Source organism: Capra hircus, chromosome 18 (genome assembly GCF_001704415.2).
Source record: "Capra hircus breed San Clemente chromosome 18, ASM170441v1, whole genome shotgun sequence".
NCBI classification, from domain to species: Eukaryota; Metazoa; Chordata; class Mammalia; order Artiodactyla; family Bovidae; genus Capra; species Capra hircus.
Genome location: NC_030825.1, coordinates 88,433 through 114,487, shown reverse-complemented (window position 1 = coordinate 114,487; position 26,055 = coordinate 88,433). Strand labels below are relative to the sequence as shown.

The following is a 26,055-nucleotide window of genomic DNA, read 5'->3' as shown; positions in this document are numbered from 1 at the left end:
GTCGCCTCCAGGGCCATGGCGACCTGCCTGCGGCTGCGGAGCGCCTGGCTCCGCACCTCCGGCGGGCACCTTCCAGCCGGATCTGCCGCCCCCGTGCCGACTGCCCAGTGGCCCCGATCCGCGGCTACGCCCGAGGCCCGGCGGGCCTCTCCTCGGCTCTGCTGCGCACCGACGGCTTCGTGGGCGGCCTCTGGGTCTCGGCAGCCACCACCTTCCCGGTGCACGACCCGGCCAGCGGCGCCGAGCTAGGCTTGGTGGCCGACTGCGGGGTGCCCGAGGCCCGCGCCGCCGTGCGCGCTGCCTACGAGGCTTTCTGCAGCTGGAGGGGGGTCTCGGCCAAGGTGAGTGCGCGCCGGGTGCAGGGGCGATCGGGGCTTTGTACCCTAGTGAAACCAGCTGTGTCACCTCTCCCCTCCCCAGTGCTCTAGGATACACCATGTGGAACGACTTAGTAACAATAAAGAAGTTTGGAGCGTAGGCTTTGTGCGTAGGCGCCCGCCGCTGCGGGCGTTAGAGAGCATGGCCCCGCCCTCGAGCCTCATAAAGGGTCGGGTAGGGGAGCAGAACACGAACCTGCAATGATAAGCCAGCAGACCGCAGGGGAAGGGTGGTTGGTTTCGGGGAAGGTGAGAACACGTGTGATTTCAGAGCATCTGAAGTACCTGTCTGGCTGCAGGAACACCACGCAGGAGGCTAATGGGGTGGTTTACAGCAAGGCTGGTAATGAGTGCTGGGGCCAAGTCATGAGCTGGGGAGTGGAGAGAACTGGAAAAAATCGGGGGCTTTGGGCAAGGGAAGAGACAAGCCCAGACCACCCTCCAGGTTTGGGGCCTGAATAGGCAGATACATCCTTTAACTGACATAGACAGGAGCAGAGAATTGGGGGTGGGGGGGTATCAGGGGGGAGAGATTGCCAGCGATGTTGAGGCAGGGAGATTTCCTTCCTCTTCCATTTAGTTTATGACACCGGAGTCAGCCCAGAGGTCATTTTCTACCATGCCCTTCAGCATCCTTTGTCTGAAGGAAGACAGTGCAGCATTGAGGTCCAAGTACCAAGGGAATCTAACACTGATTCATCCATCAGACATTTTCTGAGCACCTGTTACGCCTGCCACTGTGGGAGGTTCTGGGGATACAGCAGTTCCACAAAAGAAACATTCCTGCCCTCTTGGAGTTCACTTGGAGGTGAGGGGAGGGAGGAGATTTAAGCTGTGACAAATAGCATAGCTAAACAAACAAGTCACTTCTCCTTTCCCCTGGGTCCTGGTGCACACAGGGTGTGCTTGCTCCTTGGAAGAAAAGCTATGACAAACCTAGACAGTATCAAAAAGCAGAGATGTCACTTTGCCAACAAAGGTCCCTATAGTCAAAGCTATGGTTTTTCCAGTAGTCGTGTGCAGGTACAAGAGCTGGAGCATAAAGAAGGCTGAGTGCTGAGCAACTGTTGCTTTCGAATTGTGGTGCTGGAGAAGACTCTCAAGTCCTGTGGACAGCAAGGCGATTAAACCAGTCAGTTTTCCCTAAAGGGGAAATCAATGCTGAATATTCTTTGGAAGGACTGATGCTGAAGCTCCAATACTTTGGCCACCTGATGCAAAGAACTGACTCATTGGAAAAGACCTTGATGCTGGGAAAGATTGAAGGCAGGAGGAGAAGGGGACGACAGAGCATGAGATGGTTGGATGGTATCACCAACTGAGTGGGCATAAGTTTGATCAAACTCCGGAGATGGTGAAGGACAGGGAAGTCTGACGTGCTGCAGTCCATGGGGTCACAAAGAGTCAGACACGACTTAGTGACTGAACAACAACAAATAAGTATGTTAGAAGTAATGAATGCTATGAGAAAAAGTAGAGAAGGCTAACAGGATCAGAGGCCAGAGAAAAGGGGCAAAATGTAAAGCAAATAGTGTGGACAACTGTATTAATTTGCTAGGGCCTCCATAACAGAGTATCAGACTCAGTGGCTTAAATAGGAGTTTCTTGTCTCAGAGTTCTGGAAGCTACAAGCCTGCTCTCAAGACATGAGGGCAGGGCTGGTTTCTCCTGAGGCCCGTCTCACATGGCCATCTTCCCTATCGTCACATGCTCCTCCCTCTGAACTTGTCAGTGTCCGAATCTCTTGAGAGGACACTAGTTATATTGGGTTAGGATCCACTCTTATGACCTCATTTAATGTTAATGACCTCTTTCCAGAGCCTGTCTCCAAATGCAGTCACATTCAGAGGTACTGGGGAGTTACATGAATTTGGGGGGAACTGAATCCAGGCTGTAACATCAGGGTAGGTCTCACTGAGGACATGAGATGCAAAGACCAACGGGGGTGAGAGAATTCCGCTGGAGCAAAAACCCAAGTCAGGAGTGTGCCTGATGCACGTGTAGATCAGCAAGAAGCCCCGTGTGCTGAGGAGACTGACGTGGGGAAGAATTAGGAGAGGGCTGGATGGAGTGGGGTGTGTAGCCACTCTAAGGACTAAGTGGGATCTTACTCTAAGTTAGGCGGGGCTTCATTTCAGGGTTTTTGGGGAGATCTAACTTGCCTTCGGAAAGGATGCTCTGGCCACAGTGCTGAGAATAGACTGTAGTGGGGGCAACCGTGGAAGTCCAGGGACCGCTAGGAGGTGGTGATTTACATGGGAGATGCTGGTGGCCGGCGCTAGAGTTCGTGGTGGGGGCGGTGAGGATTGTTCTGATAAAAGATATGTTTTGAAGGTGGAAGACAGCTGGTTTCCCCAACAGACTGTTACAGGGGAGAGAGAGAGATCAAAGACAAGACTGAGGGTGGGAGAAGGGGAGGAAGGTGAAAGACAGGACTGAAGGATGACTCCAGGGCTTTTGGCCAGAGCCACTGGAGGGAGAAGGAAAAACCACACACTGGGATGGGGAAGGGGTGAAAGGAGCATGGGGCAAGAAACTGGAGCTCAGTTTTGGCCCCACTGAGTCTGAGATGTCTCTTAGATGCGAAGTGAGGGTATAAGGGGGATGTTGAGAGGAGCGCCTGAACTAGAGAGAATGCAGAGGAGTGCTAACAGCGGTGGGAGACAGGAGCTTCCGAGCTTGGAGGAAGCATGTGCACCGAGGCGAGCCCTGGGCCCTCTGAAGTCCTTTGGGAGCTCCCCCTGCCCCGCACCAGGGCCTGCAGACTCAGCCTGCCCCGCTGGGCTGTTTCAGGGGCCCAGGAGCAATTCCAGGTGCAGTCAGACGGTTCCCTGGGGCCCTTTGGGGATCCCTCCTTCTCGAGAGGACCTCGGAGCGACTTACTAAGGACGTGGTGGGGTCAGCTTCCCACCTCTGCTGTCTGGAAGGCAGGGTGCAAACGCAGGTTGTAAGGCGGCTCTCTTGTCCCCCACCTCCGGCTATTCTCCTCTCCCCTCTCTAGGCCCATTCATGTCCCGGGTTCCTGAGGGGTGGTGGCTCCTGTATTCTGCCAGGGAGCCCGTCGGCCTGCACAGCCTGCCGTCACTCACTTCTCTGAGCCCGTGGCGTGGCCCCCACCTCCTTCCCCACCTTGTGCACCCCTGGAGGGGTTCAGAGAGAGAAGGGAGCTGATGCTTGTTGACCACCTTCTCACCTGGTGCATTCGCTTCCTCTGGCCGCTGGGACGAGCCATCCCCAGACTGAGGGATTTAACGTGATGCAACAAAGCAAATACCTACCGTCCTGGAGGTCCGAAGTCCAAGAGGGGTTTTCAGGGCTGCATTTCCTGGGGAAGCTCTGGGGTTTCCTGGGCTTTTCCACCTTCTAGAGGCCTCCCAGGGCTTCCCTCGTTGCTCGGTTGGTAAAGAGTCTGCCCGCAATGCGGGAGACCCAGGTTCGATCCCTGGGTTAGGAAGATCCCCTGGAGAACCCCGTCATGACTTAGCAACTAAACCCCCACCCCCACCCCCAGAGGCCTCCCTGAGTCGGTGGTCTGTGGCTCCGCCTTCCTTTGTAGGCCTCCTAATGATTATATGGAGCCCACCTGGATAACTCAGGCTCCGCTCTCACCTGACCTTAATCAGGTGGGCAGAATCCCTTTGGCCTTGTGAAGCAATACATGTAGTCACAGGTTCCAGGGATTAGGAGGGGAACGCCCTGAGGGCCGCTCTTGTGCCCTCCACAGCTGAGCACTGTTCTTGGTGCTTCTTGTCCTTTCAGTGGCTGGCTTCCTTGGTGTCTCAGATGGTAAAGAATCCGCCTGCAATGAGGGAGACCTAGGTTTGACCCCTGGATTGGGAAGATCCCCTGGAGAAGGGCATGGCAACCCACTCCAGTATTGCGGCCTGGAGAATTCCACAGACAGAGGAGCCTGGCAGGCTACAGTCCACGGGGTCACAAGGGTCGGACTAGACTTAGCAACTACACCACCACCACTCTACAGAGAGGGTGAAATGACTGTAGTAATATTGTTTTAAGAGCTGTCAAGGCCTCCTCTCTGGGGGTTTGAGATTCAGACGACTCAACAACACCACTGAGAGCTAAGATAACAAAGCATGTTAGCTTATCCAAAATAGGGAGGGGAAAGAACACAGAGAAAGACAGTAGGTGGTGTTTCCACAGCCTCAGGCTCTTGGCTCAGGAGTGGTATGAAAAAAATAATTTAAATCTTACACCTACTAAATGGATTAGAATGACAAACCAGGTTTGCTCGTTGCTATGGGCAACCCCTCGGGCAGGTAGGAATAAACCACAGAATCTCCTTTGCTTCACGGACACCTGTTTAGATGCAGGAGGCAAGAGCTCTGGGGATGCTTTCCTTCAGAGCACCTCTGTGTAGTTTGCTTGACCTGGGTTCTCTTTTTTATTATATAAATGAATTCCTTTTTAAAAAAATATTTAAGAAATCATTTCTTCCACAATATACTTAATCCAGTTTATTTGTTCATCCTTTTATCTTGGAAAAATTTTTTAATTGTGATAAAATGCCTATAATGTAAAATTTACCATTTTAGTTCTTTGCAAGTGTACAGTTGGGTGGCATTAAGTACATCCACAGAGTTGTGCCTGGCCTCTCCTCTGAAGTGTGCAAAACCCTTTCCTGAGCTTCACAGACCCCACACCCTCCACCCCAGTCTATGGGACAACTTGCCGGGGAGTCATTAAAATAAAGACCTGGCCATTTGTTGGTGGTCGCTGAGCAAAGATGCGGGCGGCTCTCAGGGGTCTGCCCGGGGTCTCCATTCGGGGAGCCTGAGCAGTGCCCAAGGTCTGCACAGCTCGCCTGTGTCCTGTGGCAAGAACCTGCTCAAGAAATTTGCTTTGAAAACCAAGTAATTTGGGGGTCCTGCAAAGGCTGGGGGTCTCCACCTGGGTGTTAGCCTGCGGCCAAGCCCGCAGCCAAGTCTGTAAGCGCAGTCTCCGCTTGTGAAAGCCCACCCGTCACCGTTACCGTTTGCGGTTTTTCCACCCAGCCTTTTTTCTGTACTTTGATACAGTTGTGATGGTTTTAAGTTTGCTAAAAGCAAAGTGAACTTTCAAAGCAAAGTGATGTTTACATTCCACCCTGGGTACAAGGTTCCAAATCCTCGGATTCAACCAACCTTGGACTGAAAATGTTCTGCAAAAATTCCACGAAGTTCTGAAAAAAAAAAACCTAAACTTGCCTTGCTGGCAACTGTTTTCTTAGCATTTACATTGTATTACGTATGGAGGGAGTTTTGGTGTGAAGGTCCTTCCTTGGGCTCTCACTTGACCTACAAGCCATCCCGGTTGGAGTCCTTGATTAAGAGCACCTCCAGGAGAACCCGAAAGGAAGACCAGGGTGCCTGGGGGCGCTGAACGGCCTCTACAAAGCACTCTCAGACTTGCTATGCACCCCTGAAGTGAGCCAGGAGCTGTGCGACCTGAACGCGGAGCTCTGCAAGGTCTCTCTGGCTTCAGGCTTCCCTGCCTGCCGCGTCTTCTGGAGGGCGACCTCTCTGAGGCCCAGCACACACACTAGAGGCCGTCCTGCGAAGAGTGCTGCACACATGGGGCATCTTCTGATGTCCCAGCAGACCCCGAGGAACGTGCTGCCCAAAGTGTTTGTTCAGGACAAAAAATATGCAGCTATGATGGAGATTTATCGGCTACTGGCAATTGCTGATTTTGGACCCCGAGATGACAAGACTTTGTAACAAAGTGATTTCAGCGACCCCGAGGCCCTGGACTCTGCTTTGCCAAGTGATACCCAGGGCCCTGCGGCACACTCGTATCTGAGTGGGATTGACCACGAGGCACTCAACAAGCAGATCCTGGAGTACAAGAGGAGGAGAGAGAAAGGGCACGGGACCGTGGGCCCCCTGTGGCCAGAGCACACGGCTGAGCTCAGGAAGCAGACGAGGAAGAGGAAGGCCAGACCCCGTGTGGATGATGACCTCTCTCCCGAGAACTACGTGCAGGGCGGGAGTGACGACGGAGGGGGCCTTCTGCGGAGCGCGCCCCGGGCTACGAGTGGGGCGCCAAGAAGCAGAGCAAGAACAGCGATGGAGAGAAAGGATCAGAAGGGAGTGGATCGTGACCCGACTCGGGTGCATGCGCGCTGCTGGTGCCCCCGGGCGCCCTCTTGCGGCTGCAGGTGTCGTCTGCACCCTTTGTGCTGTGTTGCAGGAGAGGTGGTGAGGCCTGCGGGAAGGGTGTAAAAACCTTAGTGGAAAAAAAAAACTTAAAAAGAACTATACTTGAGGACACTGTGAAATAAGCCAGTCACAGGACAGAGGCTGTATGATTCTACTTATATCAAATTCCTAGGGTAGTTAGATTCATAGAGACAGAAAGTATTAATAGAATGGTGGTTGTCACAGCTGGGGGGAATGGAGAGACAGGTCCAGACTCTCAGTTTTGCGAGCTGAAAAGGTGGTGATGGAGGGTGGTGATGGCTGCAAGACCATGTGAAAGTGTTGTACTTAATGCCACTGAACTGCATACTGAAAAGTGATTGAGATGGTAAATGTTGTGTTCCGTGTATTTTACTGCAAAAAGTAAGGAATAATACCTTTGTGTGGTGAAATTCATTATTCGCATTTACTATAAATAGTAACAGTCGTTCCACAAAACTTTTTTTCCGCTTTTACAATTTATGACTCAGCACACCCAAAATGGAATCTTTGATATTACTCACCAAAGAAAGGTCTGTACCCCTGGAACAAATACAATGTTGCATGTCAGTTATACCTCAGTTTAAAAAAAAACAGGTCAATATATGTTTCCCCAAGAATGAGAATGCACAGCAAATATTTTAGAAAACTGAAGACTTTAGTAGTCTCTCTTATACTTGGCATTTTACTGTTTTGTATTTTTCAGGAGAGGAGTTCTTTGCTTCGCAAGTGGTATGACTTAATGATACAAAATAAGGATGACCTTGCCAAGATAATTACAGCTGAAAGTGTAAGTTCAGGACCTAACTCAGTACTTGAAGAAACTGTCCAAGAGTTCTTAGAAGAAAGCTTGGAGGAGTCTCTAACTTCAGTACTGTTAGGTAGCTAAAGAAAATGTGATTTCTTTACTTCATGATCAGATATCAGTTGTTATTTTCGGCACAGATTTTCTGATTAAATCAGGCACACATATTTGCTAAATCAAAATTTCTGTGTTCTAACTTACTCTTTAATAATATGCAAGAAATCGATTTTGAGTGGAACTATGTGAATACTGCTTTTCCACCATTCTAGGTTTTTTTTTTCCCCCACATGACTGCTTTGATTTTTTATGTTGTTTTTGTACATTTGCAAAGGTACCAGCTTTTTGGTTGCTCTGATAAATTACTTTCCACTGTCCACAACATTTAGAAATATCAGAAGGAAAAAAAAATTTGAAGAGGCCGTTCTAGGTGCCTCCTCCTGACTGTAACCTGTTAAGGAGGTAAATGACGACTGTGGCTCAGGGTGACCTGGCAGGCTTCCTTCCATCACCATTTGTGATTCTGCTTTCAAAGACTCACACTGAGGCTAGAAATTTCTCCACCACCCAGTGAGTTTTGTAATGGGAGACTCTCGTACTCTGCTTGAAGAACTGAGAAACACAGAATTGCACTTTTGTTATTAGAAGGTAATGAGTGTGTCCTCTTCTGATTTAATTTAGGGAAAGCCACTGAAGGAGGCACAGGGAGAAATTCTCTATTCTGCCAACTTCCTGGAGTGGTTTTCAGAGGAAGCCCGCCGTGTTTATGGAGACATTATCTCCACTCCAACAAAAGAAAGGCGGGCTCTCGTCCTCAAGCAGCCCCTCGGTGTGGCCGCAGTCATCACCCCGGTATGTGGCAGGATCAGCGAGATCCGGGGGAGGAGGATGAATGGGGCTGGAGCAGCTGTGCTCATCCTGTGATCTCTGGCACCTGTGCTTGGCTTCCTGATGCCACTGCTGGAGGCGGAGGCGTGTTTCCTGGTGTCTGTGATAATGAGAGGTGTGGTGGTAGCCAGTGTTTCCTAATGCCTGCAGGACGGGGATGACCCACAGGAGGACCCTGGGGGCTTCTCTGACTTGGCATTAAAGGCTTCTTGGCGTTGTCTAGTACATCTAAAACAATCTTCTGGTGTTTATCATTTTTAAAAAAAGACTTAAGATGTGACACTTTCAAAGTATTTATGTGCCTTTCAGCAGGCACTGGGCCATATTCTGAAAGTTAAAAGGCTGAGAAATAAGATACTGCATCTGCCTGGATAGGACTGCAGTATCCTTGTGGGGCAACCAGCTTTCTCTACCTGAGTTGCTTCTCTTGGGTCCATCTTCTGCTAGATGCCGTATTAACTTCTCTACAGTGTCTGCCAGCTGGTCTCAGGACTGCTTGTCCTTCCCTGCTCACCACAGTCACAGAGAAACATTCCCCTCGCTGTCTGGACTGACTAGGCTTGACCCAGAACTCAGCCTCCACTAGCTTGTGTGACCTTGAGCAAGTTTCTTAACTGCTCTGTCTCCAAACCTGCAAATACGAAAAATACCAACCTCATTGGGTTGTGATGAGGATTTAATTATAATAGTATAATAGTACGTACAACAGTGCTTAGGTCAGAATAAGCACTATACAAGGTTTTGTTGAAACAAAATATGACTATAAATATCCACAGGGAGCTATCTATGAATATCTAGAGAGGGAAGTAATATATCATATACCATCTTCAAAATCACCTTTGCTAGTATTTTTCCCCAAAGGGTCACCAAACCACAGCCCTCAGGCCTATATTTGTAAATAAAGTTTCACCGGGACAGAGGCACTCCCATCTGTATATATGTTGTCTAGTTGTGACAGAAACTGGGCATCCCACAAAACCTCTTTACTACCCAGCCCTTTACAGGGAGAGTTGGCTGTCACCCAGGGTAGATAATTTTATAGTGTTTTAAACTCTGAAGGTGTTTTTGTCTCCACAGTCCCTGGAGCCAGCAGGTGTCAGGTGTTCTGAGCTCCTGAGTGTAAGAACACCTCTGCCAGGCAGGTGTGCAGAACTTGCGGGCTAGTGTCTTGACCCGCCTGCCTTTGGACCAGCCCTTCCTCTCACTCACCTCCTCTCTCTTCTGATCCAGTGGAATTTTCCCAGCGCCATGATCACGCGGAAGGTGGGGGCCGCCCTGGCAGCCGGCTGCACGGTGGTGGTTAAACCTGCCGAGGACACGCCCTTCTCCGCCCTGGCCTTGGCTGAGGTGAGCCTCTATGCACTGGGTCCAAAAAACGACATTATCTAGCTGGGACATGAGGAAGCACTTTCGAAGCCTCCTTCTTTGCCTGCATCTCCTGTTTGATGGTGCTGTGCTTTAAATCACTAGTCATTATTTTAGGTCAGATGTTCCTCTTTTTAGAAAAAAGTAAGGGGAATTCTCTGACATCTATAGGCTGTTGTTTAGGCTACCCCAACAATGATATCTAGCCATCGTTTTTATTAAGTCATAGTAATGTGACTAAAAGGTGGGCATTTCTCACATTGAGGGCACCTCTTATTAACCACTCCCTTCTCCAGCTCAATCTGCATTCAGTCAGATCTTGTTCTTCTGTTTAAAACCCTCTAACGGCTTCTCATGTCACGCAGAGTAGGATCCAGACTTCCTGCAGACATCTGATGAGTTCCTTCTGTTCGGCAGATTCCCCTCCATCCTTTTCTTTCCCTTACAATCTGTCTTTTGAGAAGCTGGACATCTGACCGGTAGAGCTCCCCATCAGCCAGGCTTTGCAGACAGCACATCAGGAACCATGTTCCTCTGTCTCCTGCGCTTTCCAAACTGGCAGCTGTATCCAGACACCTCATCAGACTCGGGGTCAGTCCCATCTTGTGTCCTTTTGTCAGGAGGAAAGGTCTGGCCGTGTCTATGTTCACGTCTGCACCCATTGCTGTATGATGCTGCCCGGTCTGTTAATTCATTACGAGTTGCCCAAATGGTAATATTTGAATTCTTTCCTTTTTCATTCATTTATTCACCAGACCACTTCTGTAAATCAAAGCTTCCCATCAACTCTATGGTTACCAGCAGTGAATTCACAGAGGAAAGGCAGTATATTTGATTCTTTTTATTTACCAGTTTTTCACATAAATGAATCTATTCCTGTCATCTGCCAAAGGTTCCCAATTTGTTTTTTAAGGAGCATTATGTGCTAATAGATTTTAATGTGTTGGTATTTGATGAGTTTCACTTTCTTGTGGTTATTATCCTTGATGAAGCTCACATTGCTCCCACTTTTGGCCAATAGCAGCCTCTTAGAGTTGGCTCTTTAATCTTTTAACATAACTCTTAATAGTTTTCGAGACCTTCTTTGCTATCTAAGATGACAAGATATTTTAGACTTATCATATATATTTCTTGTCTCAGACCTGGGATTAACTATTTCTGCAGAAAGCCTTTATTTCCTCTGGTTCAGTTCAGTTCAGTCGCTCAGTCGTGTCCGACTCTTTGCGACCCCATGAATTGCAGCACGCCAGGCCTCCCTGTCCATCACCAACTCCCAGAGTTCACTCAAACTCATGTCCATTGAGTCAGTGATACCATCCAGCCATCTCATCCTCTGTCGTCCCTTTCTCCTGCCCCCAATCCCTCCCAGCATCAGATGCTTTTCCAGTGAGTCAACTCTTCGCATGAGGTGGCCAAAGTACTGGAGTTTCAGCTTTAGCATCATTCCTTCCAAAGAAACCCCAGGGCTGATCTCCTTCAGAATGGACTGGTTGGATCTCCTTGCAGTCCAAGGGACTCTCAAGAGTCTTCTCCAACACCACAGTTCAAAAACATCAATTCTTCAGCGCTCAGCCTTCTTCACAGTCCAACTCTCACATCCATACATGACCACTGGGAAAACCATAGCCTTACTAGACGGCAAAGTAATGTCTCTGCTTTTCAGTATGCGATCTAGGTTGGTCATAACTTTTCTTCCAAGGAGTGTCTTTTTTTCCTCTGGTAGGAAATGATATTTTAAGACTACATTTAGGGCACCAGGGATGGCCACTGCTACTGGCTGGTCACTGTCTCTAGGCCTTATTAGTGGCACAGCTGGGAAATAAACATACATTGTGTTCACACACGCACATAAAATACTGCTTAAAATTCATGCAGAGACTTGCAATACATTAATACCACCCTGTCGCTCAGTCGTGTCTGACCCTCTGCAGCCCCATGGAGTGCTGCCCGCCAGGTTCCTCTGTCCATGCGATTTTTCTCAGCAAGAAAACTGGAGTGCATTGCCATTTCCTTCTCTAGGAGATCCTCCTGACCCAGGGATCAAACCCGGGTCTGCTCCATTGCAGGCAGACTCTTTACCATCTGAGCTACCAGGGAAGCCTGAATACCACTAATGTGGCACTAGTAAGAATCTTACTTCAGTTCTAAATATATTCTATCCGCAAAGTCAGCCTATGTTTTTTGTTGTTTTTTTTTTTTTTTGCCATTGCTTTCTGGGTTAAAACATTGATTTCTCTTTTCTGTTTTTCCAGTTTGCTCATTTGCCGCCACATGTTTGCTGTTTGTCTTTATAGCTTGCAAACCAGGCTGGAATTCCCCCAGGTGTGTACAACGTGATTCCTTGCTCTCAAAAGAAGGCCAAGGAAGTAGGGGAAGCACTTTGTACAGATCCTCTCGTGTCTAAAATTTCCTTTACTGGTTCGACAGCCACTGGAAAGGTATGTGACTTAAGTCTCAAAGGAAACAAGTGTCATTCTAATAACTTCTCTATATACAGTATCAAAAATACTACTTCATCTTGGTCACCATTTGGAGGAAGGTTCCCAGCGGAGTGTTAGAAGCTCTGTCCCATATCGTAATATCTGATCATCTTCCAGAAATATCTGGATGGTGTTCCTCATTGTGACGTGATCTAGGTTCCTGTTTGACAAAACTGAAGGTTTAAAGGTAGACAAGGTTCCCATTATTTCCGCATGTGAGGTAGATGAAAGTTGTCCATCACATTCCCATAACTCTCAAATGTGTGTTTCTTTTATAAGCTAGAATTAATGAAATGGATGCCTTAGAACAAAAATTGTGTTTAGTATAAAGATACTTACAGAAACACAAAGATCATTTTTTTTCTAGCTTTCTTCTCCCTTATATGTTGAAAAGTTCTTTCCCCAAAACCTCATTTGTGTGCCTATGAGTGCATTTTTATTTATCCTTTTAAATGTTTAAAACAGGAAAAAGGCAGAGTAGAGCAAAAGTTCTTAGTTATGGTGTTTCTCTCCAGATAGTACACATTTTGCTGCTAGTGTTTGCATACATACATGCACATGCTCATATTAGAGAGTACATAAACGTATCAGATTAAAATAATAAAAACCTAATCTGAACGTTTTGGTGAAACTGGTCATTTTTTGGACACCATGAGAAGCAGGAGAAAATAAACCAATTTTAGTAACTCCCAGCCATAACCATGTTTGTCATGCCACAAACTCATACTTGGGAAGCCTGCCACTCATTCATTTCAGAAGCGTGAATTTTTAGATCCACAAAGTGCTACCACCCTGCTCCAGGGATATGCAGAGCAAACTTATTCTCAGAGGGTTTCAAAGTCGTTGGAGAAAAAGAGAGAGGCCTGGGAGAAGAAGGGTTATAAACCTTTGCCACTGGAGCCGGAGAAGTACCCAGACGCTAGGCAAAGGCCAGCCACTCACTGTTTAACCTTACTTTGCTCAGCAAACTGTCCCCAACGGACAGACCCCTAGGAAAATGTTGACCGCGTTCCTGCCAAGTCCAACTGTCCTTTTAAGTTATTTACACGGGACAGTGCTTCGCTTCAAGTGGTTTAAAGGGAAGAGTGATAGGAATCACTGATAAGCAGCCATTCTCCATACCAACGGCCTCTTCAGAGCTGATCTTTGCAGAAAATCAGTGGCTCAGCTCTGGATCTTGGCACATAGAATCTTGCCTCTAACTGAACCCCCATCAGTCAGCCTCTTCTGGAGATGCGGCCCTGCCCTTACCCTTCCAGGGGGACCGCCCCTCCCGGGGCCTGTGGAGGGGACAGAGTGCCTCGTCTGCTCCCCACAGAGAATTCAGCAGTGAATGGGCATTTGACCTGAGGAAAACAGATTCAGAGGCTGGCCAGTGACCAAGAGCCAATGTCTCATAGAAAGGTAATCTGGGCAGTCATGCTCCCTTTCTAAGGCTTTGGAGGCTGAAGTCCCGAGAAGGTCAGCAGGAGGAATGGGAACAGAAAGAACTCCTCGGGACGTAGCAGGATTGTAGGCAGCAGGGGCCAGAGTCGGGTTCAAGCTCTCATCATGGGTGCTGAGTGTGAAGAAGACTGAGTCAGAGGACGCACGTGGAGGCAAGCGACCCAAGAGCAAACCGAGTCGGGAAAACCAATGACCTGGCAAAGAGCATTTCTTAAAAGTTCTAAAGAAAATAGCTATCTTGAGTCCAATAAAGAAACAGGTTTACTCACACCAGTCAGAATGGTCATCATTAAAATGTCTACAAACAATAAATGCTGGAGAAGGTATGGAGAAAAGGGAACCTTCCTACACTGTTGGTAGGAATGTAAATTGGTACAGCTACTATGGAAAACAGTATGGAGGCTCCTTAAAAAACTGAAAAATAGAGATGCCATATGGTTTAGCAATGCCACTCCTGGGCATACATCCAGACCAAACTATAATTTGAAAAGATACACACACCTCTATTTTCATAGTAGGCAAAACATGGAAGTAACCTAATGTCCATCAACAAATAAGTGGATAAAGAAAATGTGGTACACATATACAATGGGATATAACTCAGCCACTAAAATGAATGAAGTAATGCTATTTGCAGCGAGATGGATGGACTTAAGAGACCGTCATACTGAGTGAAGTCAGAGAAACGAACATTGTATGACATCCCTTATATGAGGACTCTAAAAAGAAATGACATAGATGAACTTATTTACCAAACAGACTCACAGACTTAGGGACAGGGATACTTAGGGACTTTGGGATGGACATGTACACACTGCCTTATTTAAAATGGATAACCAGCAAGGTCCTACTGTCTAGCACAGGGAACTCTGGTCAATGTTATATGGCAGCCTGGATGGGAGGGGAGTTTGGGGGAGAATGGATACATGTATGTGTGTGACTGAGTCCTTTTACTGTCCACCTGAAACTATCACATTATTAATCAGCTGTACTTCAATGTAAAATACAAAGTTGGTTTTTTTTTTAAAAGGTACATATCCCTCTGTGTATATAGCCAAATTCTGGATAGATATACCTTAGGATTTTATCAGTGGTAAACTAGGGGTTCTTGGGTTCTGGGTGATTTTATTATCCTATCTCTGTGATTGTTAAGCTTGTTTATAATTTTCTGAGTAGGTCACACATTGACATGGTTCAGAAATCAGGGCAATATAAACATGCTTATATTCAGAAGTTTCACCCTTACCCCATTCCTGGTTTCCTCCCTTTTAAACATAATTATTTTTAGTTTCTTGTCATCTTCTCCATGTTTATCAAATATAAGCAAGTATGAATATATATATATTATATAATTTTCCCCATTTCTTATGCAAACTGTCATCCCATATATACTGCTGTGTACTTGGCTTCCTCCTCTATTGGGTACTTTTTTGAAAAAAGCCTTACCGGTCCCTGTTGTTGATTGGGCGCTCAAAGCATCCTCTGTCTGCTCCCAGGTCCTGTTGCACCACGCAGCAAACTCTGTGAAGAGGGTGTCCATGGAGCTGGGTGGCCATGCCCCTTTCATCGTCTTTGACAGCGCCAACGTGGACCAGGCTGTTGCCGGGGCCATGGCCTCCAAATTTAGGAACTCTGGACAGGTGAGTCCCGGAGCATTTTTCTGGGTTGTGCACTTTACAAAGATCCTACCCCCTTCCTCAGCTCCTGGGAGAAAGGGCACTTCTGGGTTCTTTCCTTCATTCTTCATGCATGTCCTTTATCGGATGTTTAGTGAGTGCCCTCTCTGTGTCTGGGACTCTGCTAGGCTCACAGGGTACAAAGGGAAATAAGGTGTCTTCCTCCCTGGCTTCGAGGAAATTTCCTGAACAGCAGAAGCCTTTTAATCAAATTGTTCTCTTCTTTCATCTCCTCTTTGAATCTGGTTATTTTCATAGTTTTCCCTTGCTGGACTTTTCTCTGCTGAACAGGTTTAAACATCTCCTCAGATCCAAATAGCCTGAACAGCTAGGGTCTGGAGCCCACAGTGTTAAGGAAAAGAAGGTTGGAAAATGTTGAGACGGTGCCTTGAAAAACTCAAAACCCTACTGCCTGGGTCTCACTCTTCACAAAATGAGGGGGGCAGGACAGGCCTCCACTAGAGGGCCACACACACCACAGTGGGCCAAGGAGAGTCCAGCTTGTCCCCGGGAGACTGGTGGCCTGCACTCACACCTTCTAGGGAATCCCAGAGCATTAGATCCAGCAGGGACCTTCCAAGTTATCTCATACAAAGTAAGCACTTCATCTTAGAGTACCATCAATAAGCGATTTTAAATGCATTCCAAAAAAGGAATAAAAACTGGAAAGTTATCTAGGAGGAAAAAGGTGAAGTGTATAATATTCTTTATTAAATAGTTTTCATCCTGTTTTGACCATTGGTAATTAATTTTTCTCCTTTCACATAACCTAGATAAGCTTGGTTGTTTCTGAAATAGGTATGTTTCCTTTTAGAAACACAAAATGCAAAGGTGTATAACCTTCAGAGTTACACTTACAAAGCTACAACTTTGGGGTATATTGCTTTAAGCCAATAAAAATGCACAGGGTACAAAATAATCTACAAACTGTTTCTATTAGAAAACACACAATTAAGAAAAAAGCCAAGAAGAAAATGTATCAAGGATAACCTCATTTCCAATAATGTGTTTATATTGTATAACTTGAAAATATTAGGTCTAAACTAGAAAATATAATAAACAAAGGTCTTTTCAATAATTTAGGCTGGAAGAATGGTCTTGTGTCCATTTTCAAAATGTTGGATTCTGCCAAGCTGTTGAAAGGTTCACTAAGCTAGAGGACATAAATTAGCCTCTGAATCCTTTTCCTTCTAGCTTTTCCTCTCTGTCGCTGAGTATCACTGTCTCAAGGAGATATTTCTTGTGTTGGCTTTCTCGTTCCAATATGAGCCATTTGAAAAAAACCTGGGCTAGTGGCTTTTTGCTCACAGATTATTTATGCTCGCTTATCTGTTTGACCACAGAGGCGTGGTGGCTGTGGAGGGGCCTGGAGAAGTACAGGCTCTTGGCATGTTTGTCGTTAGGGCTAAGCTCGAGTATGGAGGTGGGACCCAGGACAGGAACCACCTGGGAAGTACATTTACATTCAGAGGTAGCAGCAATCATAGGTTTATTGGTTGGGTCAGTAGCTTCTGATGAACTGTCGATGTGAGTTTCTTTCTTTCTGCGTAGACGTGTGTGTGCTCCAACCGTTTCTTGGTGCAAAGCGGTATCCATGACTCCTTTGTGAAAAAATTTGCTGAGGCAATTAAAACAAACCTTCATGTGGGTAATGGATTTGAAGAGAGAACTACTCAAGGCCCGTTAATTAATGCAAAAGCTGTAGAAAAGGTAAGTCTGTCTTATTACCTGTTCAGTGTCCTGGTTTCAGTATCAAAAACCACTCTGGTCAGGTGCCCAGCAAGGTGGTTTTGGAAACATGGAGAAATTAGAAAAACTAGTGAATTTCTGCCAGTTTGTATGAATCAAGTGGCATCGTCAGGTTATAAGCTTTTCCAGCTCTGTCATTTAGCTGAGTTCCCATGAGATCTGCCTCTTTCGTTCTGCTGCCGTCCCTAAATTTTCTCTTGCAGTGGTGATAATTCTGTATCCTGCTGCTTCAGGAATTACCATCTTGAAATACAAAGTTCTTTCATCTTTGGAACACCTAAAAGGAGAGGAAAAAGGCTTTTTGTTTTTGAGATCAGACATTTCTAGGAATCTAATATTGTCCTCCGAGAGTTTTGAGAAGACGGGACATACTCTTGCCTGGAAAATCCTATGGACAGAGGAGCCTGGCAGGCTACAGTCCATGGGAGTCACAAAGAGTTAGACACAGCTGAACATGCACCCACACCCACACGGGGGTGTATCCATTTTAGTGATAGAAGCTCTACAAAGACTTGAAGTGGAAAAAACAGGTCTATCAAACAAATGCTAGAGGAAACTTGTCAGAGCTAGGAGGAAATAACTTGATTCTTCAGATTGAAAGACTTTGTCAATTGCCAAGTATATAGAATTAGAATAAAGAGAAAACCCAGGTGTGTTTTGCTAAAATTTTAGAATATCGGGAACATACAAAGAAGATTCAAGAAGCTTCTAGAGTGGGGAAAATTGACCCATAAAGGAGTGAGAACTGTTTTTGAGTTAGAATGTTCATTGAAATATACTCAACACTCTGAAGGAAAATTATTTGGGGTCCAAATTCTATTACCAGCCAGTGCAAGATAAAACAGCCCGACCTGCAGTTATCAGAACACTCTGAATATAAACCACCTTCAGTGCACCTTTTTCGAAATAACTAGTACTTGAGGAGGAAATATTAGAACAAAGTGAAAGAGAAGTCCAGGGACAAGAACAGCGTGGGATCCAAGAGCCTGGAACTAACCCAGGAAGGCAAGGAGAGCAAATCCCAGAAAGGCAGCTGAGCATCAGGCCTGGAAAGACACGAGTGTATGTTTATTAGGCCGTTCAGCAAACAGTAAGACCCAACAGCCAGAAACGCACAGAGCAGGGTTGCTGCTGTTCCGTCGCTAGGTCATATCCGACTCTTCGCGACCCCATAGACTGCAGCACGCCAGGTTTCCCTGTCCATCACGCCAGGTTTCCCTGTCCATCACCAGCTCCCAGAGTTTGCTCAGGCTCATGTCCATTGAGTCGGTAATACCATCCAACCATCTCATCCTCTGTTGTTCCCTTCTCCTTCTGCCCTCAACCTTTCCCAGCGTCAGGGTCTTTCCAAGGAATCGGCTCTTCGCATCAGGTGGCCAAAGTATTGGAGCTTCAGCTTCAGTCCTTCCAACGAGTGGGGAGGAAGCAGCATTGTATATACGACCTGCCCTCTTGACTCCATATCTGTGTATCTGGTTCTTCCAACCTAGAAGGAACTGGGGTACATGGTTTCAAACCTATTTGAAAAAGAAAGAAAAGTCCAGTTACTGTTTTTGACGGTTTAAACATTTTCCAAGCATCCTGGATCCCCTTTCCCAAAGGCTGTTCCTTTCTTCCTCACACAGGTAGAGAAACACGTGCATGATGCCATTTCCAAAGGGGCCACCGTTGTGACAGGTGGGAAGCGACACCACGTTGGGAAAAATTTCTTCGAGCCCACCCTGCTCAGCAACGTCACCCGAGACATGCTCTGCTCTCAGGAAGAGACTTTTGGGCCTGTGGCACCTGTTATCAAGTAAGGCCATCCAGCGTGTAGGAAGACCGGAGGAAGAGTAGGAAAGGAAAAGGAAGCCTGGAGAGTAATCCAGTTCCTGTGTCATTTGCGACCTGCAGGAGAGGGACAGGAGCAGAGAGTGGGGCTGTGTCAGGGGAAGGGCCAAGACCAAGGCATGGTTTTTTAAACACTGGTTTTCGTTATTGCCCGTTTAGACCACAAAATTTACCAAATTCTCTACTTTGCTCCCTGCCGAACTCATTTTTGTTCATAACAGAGTGCATCCTTCAAGACTTCTTTCAAGGGTGTCTGTGGGAAATGAACTTTGTGTTCGTATGGGACCTTTTATCCCACACTCACAAGTAAATAATAATCTACCTGCGTAAAAATCTAGCTTCACAAGATATCACTCCTTGGTCTGCTTATTTTCAGGGTTGTTATTGAGAAAGCTGATGTCTGCTTCTTGTTCCTGTGAAGGGAACTTTTTCTCTTCAGAGACTCAGGGCCTTTGATGTTCTTAAATTTTACCATGGTAGCTTAGGTATGGCATACTGTGAACTTTTTTTTTCAATCTGAGATCCCAAGGCCTTTATTTAAAATCTGAGGTGTCTGTCTGTTTAGTCCTGGGAAATTCTTGGTCATTATTTCTCCAAATATTTCTCTCTCCTCCATTGCTAATGAAATTTATAGATTAATCTGACATTGGGAGAATGGACCACTTGGAGAACTTTCATCTTTTAGTAAAAAAATTTTTTACCTAGAATATGAACTTGACATTTTCCAAAAGGATGCAGGGGTTAGGAATGCAGGCTTTGCTACTTTATACCTGTGTCCCCTTGAATGAGTTAACTTCTCTGAGCCCCAGGGTTCTTCATGGGAAAAGGACTAAAAACTAGTACCTGCCTCATGACTTCCCAGGTGGAACAGTGGTAAAGAATCTGCCTGCCAATGCAGACCTGAGAGACTCAGGTTCAGTCCCTGGAGTAGGAAATGGCAACCCACTCCAGTATTCCTGCCTGGAGAATTCCATGGACAGAGAAGCCTGGTGGGCTATAGTCCATAAGGTTGCAGAGTCAGACATGACTTAGTGACTCAACAACAAACAAAAAAACTTGCCTCACAGGACAGCTGTAAGGTTTAAATTATGTAATATACATAAAGCACATCACCTAATATCAGTGTGGTTGTTATTGTGTAAATAGTGAAGTCATGCAGTCACGTCCAACTCTTTGTGACCCCGTGGACTGTGGCCTACAGGCTCTTCTGTCCATGGGATTCTCCAGGCAAGAATACTAGAGTGGGTTGCCATTTCCTTCTCCAAGGAATCTCCCAGACCCAGGGATAGAACCTGGGTCTCCAGAATTGCAGGCAGACGCTTTACTATCTGAGCCACCAGGGAGTTCACACTCAAAAGGTGAAATCATTGAGGATGTCCCACCTGATACTGTGATGAGTGCATTTTTGAGGGACACGTAGGCAGTGAGGACATGGATGACGCCCTGGTTTTTATTCTCTGGCAGATAGAACGGCTTGCTCTCTACAGTGGAGAGACAAGAGCTGCTCATCCTTGGAACAAGTGATTCTCTTGGGGTCCCCCTCCTCTCTCTCCCACTCGTCCTCTTGCACTGACCAGGGTCTGCCAGCTCTGCCCGAGCCTTCAGAGGGCTGACTGCTGCTGGGTCTCTGATTTGAGGAGCTGGGATGCATAGAATGTTCTGCCCTCCATTTACAGTTCTGGGGCAATAGAAAAAGGCCTCTGAAATCTAGTTTCAGAAATAAGATGATCAAGCTGGAAGCGACTGCATTAGGCTTCCATACTAGTAGTCTCATTTCCAAGGGGAACAGACCCCCAGCACTGTTAAGCAGTGGGGCCAACACTGGAACCCTGGGCCCCAGCAGGCCCTGGGTGTTGTCTTTCTCCCACATCATGGCTGCTTCTGAAGTAGTTATGATTGGTGCACGTCTTAAGACAGAACAAGAGCAGTAACCCTTTTTCTTAGGCATTTTATTCAACATTCTGAATACACTGTAGCTCCCTGTGTGTCTCCTGTTCTCCTAGAAGAGATGAACCGGTGTTGATCCAAGCTCCTTAGCCTTGAACTCAGCGTGTGCAGTGAATAAAGGTGTTTTCCTCTCTGCTCCTTACAAAACTCTGATTGACCCCTGGCTCTTATTTGGGAAACAGATCAGAAGGAAAAACAGCTGGTTTTCGTTCCCCTGTGGGATTTTGCTGATGACCCACCCTGACTTTGGCAGGTTCAACACAGAGGAGGAGGCGGTGGCGATCGCTAACGCGGCCGATGTCGGGCTGGCAGGTGGGTGTCTGTCCTCACTTGGCGACAATCACAGTCACTTCTCCAGCTATGCCTTTTAAATGTCGGCGTTTTGAGAAGTCAGCTTCTTTGCAGCACATGTTTCATTGCTTTCCAAGGGGCAAGGGCGGGTTTGTGCCAGTCCAGGTTCTTTGCTGTGTCCGCAGGATGTGGGATGGGAGCTCCCTGGTCGGAGCTGGGCATGGTGGAGGGAGAAACAGCAGTGCCAACTGTTCTGGGGAGAACCACCCACACCCCTTAAGCCCCATGTTCCCAGAGGCTCGATGCCTGGAAATTCCAAGTGCTTCTCCTCGCATCCCTCCTGGAAGCGTGAACAAGAGATAGCGCTTGACTTCACAGAGAGCATCGGGGCGATGAAGGAAGGGAAGACAGCCCAGGCAGAGGGAACCTCAGGGAGTGGCTGCCGTTCTTGCAGTTTGGACATGGTCAAGGCGGCCACAGTACGTACCGTGTCCCTGACAAAACTATGTCTGCATAAAGACACTCAACAAATCTGTCTTTTGCATCCACTAGTGAAGGAAGTGTTGGCAAAGATAAAAAGACATAGATTCAGCCGTGGCTCTACAGGCGCTTCTCTGGGTGGACAGGAACCACTGATAACCAGAGAAAGGATGTCCACACTGTAGAGTCCCTTATTCTACAGCAAAGACTCCGAGTTGCTGACTCAGAGGGCCTAACGCTCGAGTAAGACGTGTGCACGAGTGCCCCTGTAACACTGAGCTCAGTATTCTTCTCGTCCCTTCTTGATGGGATGATGGTGGAGGAAGCCACATCCCAAACCAGGGCATCCATTCTGGGCAAGACTCTGATGGTGCAGATTGAAGAAGAGAGGTTCTGGGCAGAGGGGGACCTAGGGAGTTAAGTGAAAACAGGACAAGGAGAACTGGGTGGACGAGTTTGGTGGAGATGGTCGGTGACTGGAATAATGGAAGATAAAGCTGGACGTGTTGATTGAAAGCACATTAGGGAGAGTTCGAATACTCACCAGGAACTTAACCTTATTTATGGGTAACAAGGAGTCACTGGAAGGTCTGGGTAAAAACATCACGTGGATAACCTAACAGATGTGTGCAGGGTGGATTGATTAGGAGGCCATAGGAGCCAGGTTCATTGTTACAGTCCTCGCTGGAGATGGTGAGAGAGCTAGCGAGAGTGGAACAGAAGCAAAAAGATAATTTCTAAAGGTTGTGAGATGAAGACATACATGGAACCAACTAGGGGCTCCACTTGGAAGCAGGAAGGTTCCAGCCCGCATGACTAGGTAGCTGGTCATCCATGGCACCCTCAGCTGTGGACATGATGTCTTTAATGACTACATCTGTGTCTTTTATCCCCATGACAGGTTATTTTTACTCTCAAGACCCAGCCCAGATCTGGAGGGTGGCGGAGCGGCTGGAGGTCGGCATGGTTGGCGTTAACGAAGGACTGATCTCCTCCGTGGAGTGCCCTTTCGGGGGGGTGAAGCAGTCCGGCCTCGGGCGAGAGGGCTCCAAGTACGGCATTGACGAGTATCTGGAGCTCAAGTATGTGTGCTTCGGAGGCTTATAGGATTCTTCAAGAAATAAAAAGGGAGGCTTACCTATGTATGGGGACATGACATCCGTTATTTTAAATAAACCCATAGGGTAGGTGAACTAGGAATTTTAAAAAACGAATCATCCAATCCTTATAAGCAGATACAAAGCCTATCCCTCCCCCTAGCTGGCTTGGGGCCAATACATGCCACAAGCCTGTGGCCACAAATCCCTGAGAACCAGCAGTGGGTTTATAGGATGACGCCCTGGATCGCCAGCCCCCACCCTCCCCACCCATGACCTCATCTGCCTCAGAGCAAAGTGCAACAAGCTGGTCCTGAAGCCCCCTCATCATGGTGGGGCCACAGCCTGGGCAATGACATAGCCAGCACCCACGTGGCTCCGGAGCTAAGACCCAGGGGGCTGCGGGGGACATCTCTTGAGTGTGACTGACAGGCTGGGCAGGATGCCACTGCATGCTTGGTGACCTGCCAGCTGGGTATTCGGAGGTGTTGCTGCAGCGGCTGAATCAGTGGGGTTTTTTTTGTTTTGTTTTTTTTTAAGAACTTTAGACACAGCACAGAATTGCCTGCATTTCTTTGAGAAGTGAAAGAACCCCTCTCTTTTTTTTGACTAGTTTTTAAACTGAAAGCTCCATCATCCTCAACTGCTTAAAGATTCTGTGTTTACTTCTGTGCTGTTTTTCCACATCATGTTTCTGAGAGAAAATAAGCATAAAGCAGAGCGCAGCAGCAGTGGCTTGGTGGGGCTTTATCCACGGGTAACAGCCTGGCCAGGCTTTATCTGCACAGACATGCTGTCTACCCCCCACACCCAGCCCTCAGTACAGTGGAGATTCTGTTCATGCCTTACTTAGCTCCATGGGATACTGTGAACCCAAGAGAAAGCAAACATATGTATTTGCCAAAAAGTGAAAATTCGATGTTCAGTACAGGAGTCATCATTGTTATGGGTGGCACCTCCCAGCCCGGCTTGGGTCTCCAGCAGTGGCTTTGCCAAGGTGAGGGGAGGCTGGTACCCACCTGCTCGGCACCTGAGCCCGAGGGCGGGCTGGTCTCCTATAGCCTGCTCTTTATGACATGCTGCTCCTTCACCTGCAGGGAGCGCAAAAGCACTTTGAGCACAGTGATCTCAAAAGGGAAAAGAATTTCCATAGTTGCCAGTTGGAAGAGGCGCTTTTTATCCAATGAGTTTTTATAGTTCTTCTTTTAAAAACAAAAAGCCCAACGATCACTGTTTCCTGTTGCTCTGAAAGAAAAACTCTTAAGAAAACAGTAGGCTTTTCTGTACTGTGTCTCTAAACGTCCTGATACATGAGGAAAGGGGAGGCTGGTCCTGGTGGAACAGACAGGGACGAAGCTCCCCCTTTCCCACTGTGTGTGTGTGTGTGTGTGTGTGTGTGTGTGTGTGTGTGTGTGTGTGTGTGTGTGACAGGGACGAAGCTCCCCCTTTCCCACTGTGTGTGTGTGTGTGTGTGTGTGCGCGCGCGTACTTCACTGACATCCTCTGGATGTTTTGGGGAGCAGAAGGAAAACATGAATGAAAGGAGTGCTGGAGGCAGTTGCTCCTGGACCAGCCAGGACATAGCACCCCTCACTGAGCCACGGGGAGCTAAACAGCTAAAGGTCTGAGATGTCCCTGTGCACAGAGGTACCACGGCCAGTCCCGGAGCTGCCTTGTGTTTGCCCTGGGTTACATCAGCCGTCCCCCTGAGGCCCAGCTAAGCAATCAGCTGAAGTCCACCTAGTGACAGGCACTGCTCAGACTCCGTCCACAATCACATACACATCATATTGACCGTGAATTTGCACTTACTAGTTCTGGGGTTGTTTCATGTGACATTTTAATTACTTAATGTTTGGATGTGTCCATCTGTTTTCTATTAACGATAAAAATGCTCTAAATAGTTTTTAGAAGTCCAGAATACTAGTGCTTGAAATGTTTGGGGGAATACATTCAAATACGTTTGTTAATTTTGTAACTCAGCAGATGCTTTGGCTTGATGGCAGATTTTGTTTTCTAGTATATCTGTTTGACCAGGTACATAAATTGAGGGCCAGAGACTCACTGCAACATCCTTGATTAATTCTGGAATTAAAGTAAGTTGAAAAGGAAATAGCTTACTGTTTAGTAAAATTGATCTGGATTGTGGGGAAAGACGTATTTTTTAAATGAACATTTTTGGGGGTTATTGTTCAGTAAGGTGATCGATTATGTGATGGAATATGTGATGGATTTGTTAAAAATGTGTATTTTAACATTAAATAGAAAAGGACCATTAGACCAGGGATTGGCTCACAGGCGAAATCTTGCCTGCTTTTGTACAACCCAGAGCTAAGAATGGTTTTTATATTCCCAAATGGTTAGGGGAAAACAAATCAAATGAATAGTATTTCATGACACATGAAAATTTTCTGAAATTCAGATATTAGTATCCATAACTCTTTGCGATCCCATGGACTGTAGTCCGCCAGGTTCCTCTGTCCATGGAATTCTCCAAGCAATACTGAAGTGGATAGCCATTCTCTTCTCCAGGGGATCTTCCCAACCCTGGGATCAAACCCGGGTCTCCTGCATTGCAGAAAGGTTCTTTACCATCTGACCCTCAGGGAAGCCCCAAATAAAATGTTATTGGAGCCCAGCCACGCCCATTCAGTTACCATATGATCTGTGGCTACCTTCTAGGCAGAATTATTTGCACCACAGACAGAACTGCCCACAAAACTCTTTGGCTTTTTACAGAAATAATTTGCCAACCTCTGATCTAAACCAAGAGGGAGATACTGACTTTCCCATGTTAATGAGGCATTATTTCATTTTATTGAACACCTACTCTGTAAAAAATACTTTTCCAGGTCTTGCTCCAGTGAATCCTCACCAAGAACTTTCCAGCAATCATCACATGACTCATACGAAATCACCCAGATAACAGGAGTCGTTGGCCTTGAGAAAACAATTCTCAGTTTACTTTCCCTAGCTATGCAGGGATTCTCATTTTAAACCTCCTCTGTACCTGTTATCTTTATCCATTTGAGCAGCTTTTAAATATAATTTTATGTCAAGTGTTGGCTCATCTACCTTTAATTTTTATGGAAAGACTTAGTGAAAGTAAAGATCAGAAGCACAATGCAGATAAATCTGTTTTATTGTAAACTTAGATCATTAACTTTAAACTGTGCCACATGACTGCCTTCTCTGCAGGCTGAAGCCCAGGGCTTTAATTATTCATATACGGCTATGATAGATAGCGTTTTACTTCAAAAATATTTATGCTTTGGTTTTTTTTCACGCTGTATTTTGCGGGATAAAACTTAGGGATAAGTGTAGTTGGAACTGTGAAAACGTTTTGTTTTTTAAAAATGTACATGTAATTCACTTTCCGGTTTTTGATAACTGTGTATGTCAAGGCAGTGGAGTTGTGCGTGTGTGATTAATAAAGGTTGAATTAACAGAA

The 26,055-nt window shown here is 46.7% G+C and overlaps 1 protein-coding gene across 1 annotated transcript; it reads left to right on the top strand.

The window, feature by feature from the left end:
* ALDH5A1 (aldehyde dehydrogenase 5 family member A1) lies at positions 1-26,055 on the top strand. Its single transcript, XM_005696784.3, is given in 11 exon segments — positions 1-43; positions 46-341; positions 7,260-7,343; positions 8,037-8,207; positions 9,474-9,590; positions 11,903-12,046; positions 15,031-15,174; positions 16,762-16,920; positions 18,585-18,754; positions 20,990-21,048; positions 22,409-26,055. Coding segments are annotated over 11 exon segments (1,578 nt in total). The 5' UTR covers positions 1-15; the 3' UTR covers positions 22,615-26,055.